Here is a 9,648-nt window from a genome sequence, read left to right on the forward strand (position 1 = left end):
TTCTCCTTTTTTTTTTTTTTTTAACATGTTCTCCTTTTAGGAACCATTATTGGGGTCTTTCAGCAAACACTATTTGGGGACTAAATTTTCCTCTCCTCACTCACTATTCTACATTTATTTTCCTTCAAAATTTTTTCTTCTTTCCTACCTCATAGTACTATATGCATTCTCTCTCCGTCTCTGGTATGCATTCTTGTAAGCTGCCTCAAATCCCCTCTGGAATGAAGAGGGAGGGGAAAAGAGAGAGATTCCCGAGGCAGAGCAGAGGCTTCCACGGATTCTTCCACTTTTTCTCCTGGACATTTGTTTCTTCCCTGTTCTGGATGTTCCCATTTGTTTTATGTTGACTCCACCTGGACAGATGTGTTTTGGGGGTGTGTGTGTGTCTCAGTATTTCCTCCTCTTTCTCAAAGCAACTCTTCTCTCAGCTTTGCCCCTCCCTTCCCAGGTCCTCACCTCTGTCTAGCAGAGAGGGGTAGGGGTGTCACCCTTGGTTGACAGGGACAGGACAGGATAGAAGAAGGGCCCTAGCCTCTTCCTCCTCCAGCAGTGCCTCAATGTCATCACAAGACTATGATCAGATGGCCTCAGTTTTCCTGAATAATCTGAACTCCAAATATTCCAACCTGTACAAATCAGTACATCTCAAACTTCAGGGTGCAGCAAGCGGGACCACCCGAGAGACTTGTGAGAAATGTAGATTGTTTAGGATCGAGAGCCCAGAAGTGAATCAATCACACCCACAACGGCCTCATCTCGTCTGTACCAGAGGCACTGGATGGCGCCCAATGACTGCCACTGACCACTCCGACCAGGGACACAAGAGAAGGTCCTGAAGGAGTGAGAGCAACCCAGATTCCAAAAAAGACTAGAGCTTCCAGACTGAAAGAGATGAGAGTGGCCTCTGAGACTACTGCCCTAGGCAACTTTTCAGTTTGACACTGAAGCCTCTCCTAGAGGTCAATAACACATTAACTTATAAATCATGTCACCTGTGAGGAATGTAGTCCCTTAAACAATCAACAATGTGAGACCAAACAGTTGATATTTACCCCAAAGCAAAGATGATAAGGCCACAAGGGACAGGGAAGCAAGATCAATGGAAACAATGAGAATGCTGAACCCCCCCCCCCAAACTGTAATCAGACCCCTGCTGACCCCTCTAAAGGGAATCACAGCAAGAGACCCTGGACAGGGGTGGGGTAGGGAGAAATGTGCACAAAAGTAAAAAAATAAAGAAGGCCAGACTTACTAATCTGACAGAGACTCATGGTACCACCAAGACTGTGGCCCTTAAGCTCTTCAAAACTGGTGCAAATCTCTCCCAGTGGCTCAGCTTTCAGCCAAACAACAGAGAGGTCTGTGAGATGAACAGCAACACAAGAGAAGAACTCATCCCTTAGAATAACCAGCCACGAGCAGCCTATACTGACATTCAAGCAGATATATGCACACCCATGTTTATTGTGGCTTTGTTCACAATAGCAAGGAGCTGGAAACAACCCAAGTGCCCATCAACAAATGAATGGATAGAGAAGCTGTGGTATATTCACACAATGGAATACTATGCTGCATTGAAAAACAAGGAACTCATGCAGTATTATTCAAAATGGGTGACCCTGGAGGACATTATGCTGAGTGAAATATCTCAGTCACAAAAGGACAAATACTGCATGGTGCCACTGCTGTAGAATGGGACTGACATCAGGGTTGGGGTAAGACTGAGAAAAACTGGATAAATTATGTATACTGCATTGAAACAGATGAGGGAGAGAACAATTTAAAAGCAACATATGATAGGGTATTATGGTTATCACAAGAGTCCAGAATTAAGATTGCAGAGTGGAGTGTACTGGGGCGGGGTGGGGGTGGGGTGCGGGGGGATTGTATACCAATGAAAGAATTTTTCTTTTACTTTTCAAAGAGAGGAATGAACTGGGGGGGAGGGCTGGGCAGGGATGAAAGTGCAACAATGAATTAATGGAATTCCAAAATCTCTGTAAATGCTCATTAAAATTAAGAAAATAAATTTTTTTTTAAAAAAAGAGCAGCATATGCCCAAAGATAAAGCCCTGAAGGCAAGAAGGGGAGGAATAAAAAAAATTTAAAAAAAAAAGGGTTAGTGGAAAGAGAAGTAATGGTGGGTGTAGTTCAATGGTGACTGATTTTATAAAACACAATGGATAGGAAAGATTATTTTAAACACAATGTGAATGAAGGAAAGTGAAACACAATGCATATGAATTTTGCATTCAAACCAATATAAGATTTTAAAAAAGATTAGTGGAAATGAAAAATAAAAAAAAAAGAAAAAAAAAAGATTAGTGGAAATGAGACTTATAGGGAGGAAGTAGGAAAAAAGTTTATTACATTGAGAGTATTACAATGCACAAAACAAAATGGGCATGGGTGGTTGAATGAAAAGCCAATTTGCTTTGGAAGCTGTCACTTAAACCACAACACAAAAAAATAGTAATTTGCCAAAAATCAAATCCCATGTTTAAGTTAAAAGAAATTCAAATCCTTTAAAAAACTGTAGCCAGTGTCATAGGTCATAAAATAGTTAAATGAGAATCTAATTTGCTATGTAAGCTTTTACTGAAACCACAGTTGTCGTTTTTACGTGTCAAGTTGGAACCAACCCAGAGCTGCCCCTCTAGTGAGTTTTCCGACACAGTAAATCACACAGGAGGAGTTTGTCCATCTTTCTCCTGAGGAGCAGCTGGTGGAGTCGAACCACGTGCCTTTGGGATTATAGTGCAGTTACCACTAGGCCACCAGAGCTCTCACAAAACACTGTAAAGTATTGGGGAAAAAGAAAAAGCGCAAGCACGCGCGCGCGCGCGCGCACACACACACACACACACTCCGCCACAGGTATAAGTGGTTTATATACCAAACTGAAAAACATAACCAAGAAACATCCAGGAGTTGGAAATTCCAACAGCTCAGAATGCACACCAGCCATCCCAGTCTGGGCTTGGTACTCAGAAGCAGCACAAGATCCCCCCATGAGATCCTGCACCTGGAACCTGGCAGTTCCAAGTAAGAGGGTGGAGAGACCATGGCAGATCCAGAATCAGACAGAGGAGGGCAGAATCTCAGCTCCATCACCTTCTATAGAGTGACTTCATGTGTCAGGCCTGATGCCAGGAACCTGTGAGTGTCACCTTGTGTGCAAAAGAAACATTGCAGGTGTGATTAAGCTAAGGATCTTGATCTGAAGTGGGTTGGCACAATCTGATCTGGTTGATCTGTAATCATTAGGGACTTTGTAAGAGGGAGATTTGAGTCAGCAGAAGCAAATATGACCACTAAAGCAAGACGCTACTGGCTTTGAGGATGGAGGAGGAGGCCAGGAGCCAAGGCATGCAGGCAGGGAAAAGCTTCTCTCCTACAGCCTGCAGAAGGGCTGCAGGCCTCCCAACAGAACCTTGAGTTTGGCCCCGTGAATGGTTTCAGACTTCTGACCTCTAGAATTGTGTGTTGTGTTGTGTTGTGTTGTGTTGTGTTGTGATAAGCCAACAATTTTTGTGATCATTTGTAGCCAAAAGAAATAGCACATCCTAGCACTGAGCTTCCACAAAGCCATCTGTGAAATGGGTCAAAATGCCACCTTCTAGAGCTGTGGGGATGAAATACTGCAATACTGTCCAAGTGCACAGCTCAGGAACTGGCACCTGGAGGCCTCAGGGGTTAGTTACCTGGTAGCAGGGCTCACACAGGGGCCGTCCGTCCTTCTGGTAGAAACTCTGCCCAGCCAGCTGGCGACGGCAGGTGCGACAGGTGAAGCACTGGGCATGGTACTGTCTCCTCATGGCTTCCACAGCCAGCTCTCGGGGGGACACAGTCTTATGGCAGAAGGCGCAGACGTCTGCAGTGGAAGAGACACACATCATCATCAGCTCTGCTTAGTCACCACCAACAACGTCCACAGAGCCCAAGGCCCAGCCGTGGACCTCGAGTTTGTGAGTGTGGCCTCCATACCTTCATCTGATAAACAAGGAGAGTAATGGGGATCAATAAGAACAAGGGGCAGGGAGTTCTGGTGGCCTAGTGGCAAGAATCTGCACTTTAATCCCAGAGGTACATGGTTCAAATCCACCAGATGCTCTGCTGGAGAAGGAGGGGCAATATTCTTCTGTACCAGTCAGGATTGGTGGAAGAGTCATCAACAACCTGCATTATGCAGATGACACAACCCTGCTTGCTGAAAATGAGGAGGATCTGAAGCGCTTGCTTCAGGTCAAGGACTGCAGCCTCCTACACGGATTGAAGCTCAACATCAAGAAAACAAAGATTCTCACCACTGGGCCAATTGGCAGCATCAGTATGGATGGCGAAGAGATTGAGATAGTTAACAGTTTTAGTTTACTTGCCTCCACAGTCAACACTCTTGGTAACAGCAGCCAGGAAATCAAAAGACAAATTGCACTGGGAAAGTTGGCTGTTAGGGACCTCTCAAGAATACTGAAGAGCAATGATGTCAGGCTGGAGGCTAAGGTAGCCTGATCCGGGCTATAGTCTTCACAATTACGTGCTATTCATCAGAGAGTTGGACAGTGAATAGGGTTGACAGAGAATTGATGCCTTTGAGCTGTGGTGCTGGAGAAGAGTGTTGAATATACCATGGACTGCTAGGGGAAAAAACAGGCTTGTCCTAGAGAAGGTGAAGCCAGAATGCTCCTTGGAGTCAAGGATTCTGAAGCTTCGTCTGACATACTTTGGGCATGTTGCAAGGAGGGACTGGTCCTTGGAGAGGGACATCAGAGTGGAGGGGCAGCAAAGGAGAGGAAGACCTTCGATGAGATGGATCGATTCTGTGAGTGGAGTGGTGGGAATGAGTGTGTTTGAGATGGCTAGGTTGGCACAGGATAGAACAGTGTTTAGAGCTCTTGTACATAAGGTTGCTATGAGTCGCAAGCGACTTGAAGGTACATAACAACAACAACAACAACAACAACCAATCAGATCTCATTTGACAGTATGTTGTTGTTGTTCCCTTGCTCTGTTCTGATGACTGCCTCCTCGTCCAAGTATAAGTTTCACATTAGAACGATCAAGTGTTCTGGGATTCCCATTCTTCTCAGAGTCAGCCACAGTTTGTTATGATCCACACAGTCAAATGCCTTTGCATAGTCAATGAAACACAGATATACATTCCTGTGGTATTCCCTGCTTTCAGCTAAGATCCATCTAATATCAGCTACAATATCCCTAGTACCATGACCCCTTCTAAACCCAGCCTGGACTTCTGTCTTAGAGAAGGGAAACCAAGTTTCTCCTTGGAGGCTAGGATTCTGAAGTTCTGTCTCACATATTTTGGGCATGTGGCCAGGAGGGAGCAGTCCTTGGAGAAGGACATCATGCTTGGAAGGATGGAGGGACAGCACAGGAGAGGAAGAACCCAGATGAGGTGGATTGATACAGTAACTAGGGCAAGGGGGGTAGGTGTGTCAGAGTCAGTGAGACTGGCTCAGGACAGAGCAGCCTTCAGGGCTACGAGTCGCAGGCAACTCAACAGCACATAACAACATATGTGGTAGGACGTGATTCATATACACCAGCCATTCCACAGGGAAAAGATGGGCACTCTCCTACTATGCAATTTACAGCCTCCTAAAACCTGCTGGAGGGTCAGCTAAATGGGTCCCTTCCAACCTGGCAGTACTCAGCAACAACAACAATAACAATAACAACATGTGAAGTCAGGAGAGTTGTGGTGGCCTAGTGGGTAAAGAGTTGCACTGCCACCTCAAAGGCAAGTGGTTCAAGTCTACCAGCTTCTCTTCAGGAGAAAGACAGGCAATCTCTTCCTATGTGATCAATAGTTTCTGAAAACCTGCTAAATGGTCAGCAATGAACAAGCCTGTTCTGACTTGATGGTAATGAGAGAGAGAGACTATGGGAACAGGGTGAAATCAGCAATGTGAAAGATCATAAAGGGACCTTGGTGGACAGGGAGTTTTATATTAATGGAGTTAATAGCTCTGAAAACAGGGTGGGGATGGAGAGCCAATATGAAGAATGTAACCAATGTCACTGAACTGTCCATGAAGAAAGAAACTGGTATAGGCTTTGCTGTGTATTATCTCAACAACACAGACAAGAAAATATGTTAAGACAAATGAAAAGCTTTTCTGCAACAAAGGGTTATATCAATAAAGTGAAGAGACAGCATAAAGAGTGATAGCAACTATTTGGGGATAATATGTCTAATGAGGGTTTAATATCCTGAATAGGTAAGAACTCAACAACAAAAAGGCAAACAAGCCAATCAAAAAATAGGCAAAGACCTCAAATAGACATTTCTCCAAAGAGGTTATAAAAACAACCAACATGCACATAAAAACACACTTAAAGTCATTAGTCATTAGGAAAATAGAAATTAAAATCACAATGGGAAACCACTCCACTCCCACTGTCAGACAAAATGAAAAAAAAAAAAAAGAACTGTTGACAAGGACTTGGAGGAATTAGCACCTGGACACCCCTGTAAAAACAGTTTGGAGGTTCCCCCAAACATTAAACACAGAATTACTATTGTAATTCTATTGTTATTGCTAGGTGGTAGTGAGTCAATTTTGACTCATAGTGACCTGATGTGACAGATAAAAACAGCTCCACAGGACTTTCTAGGTTGTAATCTTTATAGAAGCCAATTGTTGGGTCTTTCTCCCATAGAGATACATGACCCAGCAATCCCACTCACAGGAATATTCCCAAAGACTCAGAAACTGGGATACAAACATTAACATATACACCAGTGTCCACAGGAGCCAAAGTAGAAACAATCCAAATGCCCATCAACAGCTGAATGGATAAATAAAACACAGTACAGCCACGCAAAGGGATATCTCTCAGCCATAACAAGAAATGAAGTCTTGACATAGGTTATGACATAGATGAATCTTTTAAAAAGATACTGAGGAAACCCAATTTGCTTTGTAAACTTTGTCTTAAATTGTAATAAAAAGGGAAGGAATAATCCATTACGTTGAGTGAAGTCAATCAGTTACAAAAGGTCCACTTAAATGAAATATCTAGACTAGGGAAACATGTATATACCTAAGTTCATTAGCATTTATCAGAAAGCAAGAGAAAGAGAAGACAGTTCGTAGAGCAGGCTTCTACTAAAGGTGATGAGGAAATCTGGGAACGGATAATAGTGATGGTTGTATAGGAACATAATCAATGATAATGTATATTATCCATATGCATACAAGGAAGACCTGTTCATATGACTGTCATTCAAGTATACACACGAATAGCTGAAGTCAAAAAGGAGCAAACTGAAGATTTCCACCAAATTTTGCAGTTCAAAATTGACCAAATGTGCAAACAAGATGCATTAATGATAACTGGTGACTGGAACACTAAAGTTGGAAACAATTAAGGAAGAATGATAGTTGGAAAATACGGAAATGAGACTGGAACTAGAATGATGAAATTTTGTATATTCAATGATTTATTCATGGCAAATACATTTTTTTAAAAATGTTATTATTTTTGTGTGTGTGTACCATCAAATCAGATCTGACTGGTACAGGAGGAGATTGTCCCTTGTCCCTCCTCCCTCGGCAGAGCATCTGGTGGATTCGAACCATGCACCTCTGGGATTGTAGTTGCAGCTTCTTGTCACTAGGCCACCAGAACTCCCCTATGGCAAATACATTTTTAAAAAAACAAACCACCACAAATGGTAACTTTACACATGGACTTCACCTGATGGAAAGCACAGGAATCAGATCGACTACATTTGTGGAAGGAAATGCTGGAGAAGCTCACTATCAGCAATCAAAATCAGGCCAGGTGTGGACTGTGGAAAAGACCATCAGTTACTCATGTGCAAGTTCTAACTGAGGCTAAAGGGAATAGAATAAGCCCATGAAAACCAAAATATGATCTTGAGTCTACCGCACCTGAATTTTAAAATCATCTTAAGAATAGATTTGAAGCATTGAACACCAATGCTTGAAGACCAGATGAATTGTGGGATGGCATCAGGGATATCATCCATGAGGAAAGCAAAAGGTCAAAACTGAAATGGATGTCAGAAAAGACTCTGAAAATTTCTCTCCAGCATCGAGAAACCAAAACAAAGGGAAGAGATGCTAAAGTAAAAGAGCTGAACAGAAGATTTCAAAGGACAGCTCGAGAAGACAAAGAAACTACTATAAGGGAATATGCAGAGTTGGAATTGGAAAATAAAAAAGAGAAGAACTAAACATTTCTCAAGCTGAAAGAACTGAAAAAACAAATTCAAGCCTTGAATTGCAATACTGAGAGATGCTATGGAGGAACTGTTAAGATGATGCAGGAAAGAGCAAAAGAAGAAGGAAGGACTACAAAGAATCACTATGCCAAAAGTAACAGGCTGACACTGAAATATTTCAGGAAGTACCATAAGATCAAGAACCAATGGTAATGAAGGAAGTTCAAGCAGCAGTGAAGACAGACAATGGCAAAAAATAAGGCCCAGGAATCAATGGCTACCAGCTGACATGTTTTAACTAACAGATAACAACCCTGGATGTGCTCACCAGTCTATGCCAGGAAATCTGAAGGACTGGTTGACTGACTAGAAGAGATTCCTATTTGTTACCATTCCCAAGAAAGGTTATCCAACAGAATGTGGAAATTACTGAACAATATCATTACTACATGCAAGCAAAATATTGCCGAAGATTATTTGAAAATAGCTATAACATCAACAGAGAATTGCCAAAATTTCAAGCAGGATTTAGACGAGGCCATGACATCAGTGATATCATTGCTAATGTCAGATGGATCCTGGCTGTAAGTGAAGAATACCAGATGAATGCTTATTTATGCTTTATTGACTATGCACAGGCATTTGACTGTATGGATAACAGCAAATTATAGCTAACATTGAGAAGAATAGGAATCCCAGAACATCTAGTTGTGCTCATGTGGAACCTATACCTGGACTAAGAGGCTTGTGTGTACAGAGCAAGGGGACAGTACATGGTTTAAAATTAAGAACAGTGTGCATCCGGGTTATATCCTCTCTCCATACCTATTCAATCTGCACTCGGAGCAAATTATTTGAGAAGCTAGATTCTGTGAAGAGGAATGGGGCATCACCTATTATGCAGATGACACACCTTACTTGTTAATATTGAAGAAGACTTGAAGCACTTGCTGCAGAAGGTCAAAGAATACAGCCTTCAATGTAGACTGTATCTCATTGTCAAGAAGACAAAAATTCTTTCCATTGGACCAATAGGCAACATCAGGATAAATGGAGAAAAGATTGAAACTATTAATGACTTTATCTTACTTAGATCAGAATCAACACCTTTGGTACAAGAAGTCAGGAGATGTATTGCACTGGGAAAGTCTATTGTCAGGAGACTCTCCAAATTATTGAGGCTCAGTGGTATCAGTGTGCCTCATTAAGACCATGGCCTTTTTCATCACTTGCTATGTGTGCATCTCAGAGCTGGACAATGAAGAAAGACAGAAGAACTGATACCTTTAAGTTGTAGTGTTAGAGAAGAGTACTGGATATCCCATGCACTGTCAAAAGAACAGATGTCTTGAAAAACAAGGAACCCATGAAATATTATCCAAAATGGGTGACCCTGGAGGACATTATGCTGAGTGAGGTATCTCAGTCACAAA

At 42.4% G+C, this 9,648-nt stretch overlaps 1 protein-coding gene across 2 annotated transcripts in view; it reads right to left on the bottom strand.

Annotated features, from left to right (window-relative positions):
• Positions 1–9,648, bottom strand: part of FBLIM1 (filamin binding LIM protein 1) — a 36,552-nt gene that overhangs the window by 9,764 nt on the left and 17,140 nt on the right. For both annotated transcript variants that reach the window (XM_006883623.1, XM_006883622.1), the window contains one exon: positions 3,705–3,874. In XM_006883623.1, the coding sequence (XP_006883685.1) occupies positions 3,705–3,874 (170 nt within the window). The remainder of the gene's footprint in view (positions 1–3,704; positions 3,875–9,648) is intronic.

The sequence above is a fragment of the Elephantulus edwardii genome, unplaced genomic scaffold, assembly GCF_000299155.1.
Source record: "Elephantulus edwardii isolate Elephantulus edwardi_28Jun2011 unplaced genomic scaffold, EleEdw1.0 scaffold00028, whole genome shotgun sequence".
In the NCBI taxonomy this organism is placed as follows: Eukaryota; Metazoa; Chordata; class Mammalia; order Macroscelidea; family Macroscelididae; genus Elephantulus; species Elephantulus edwardii.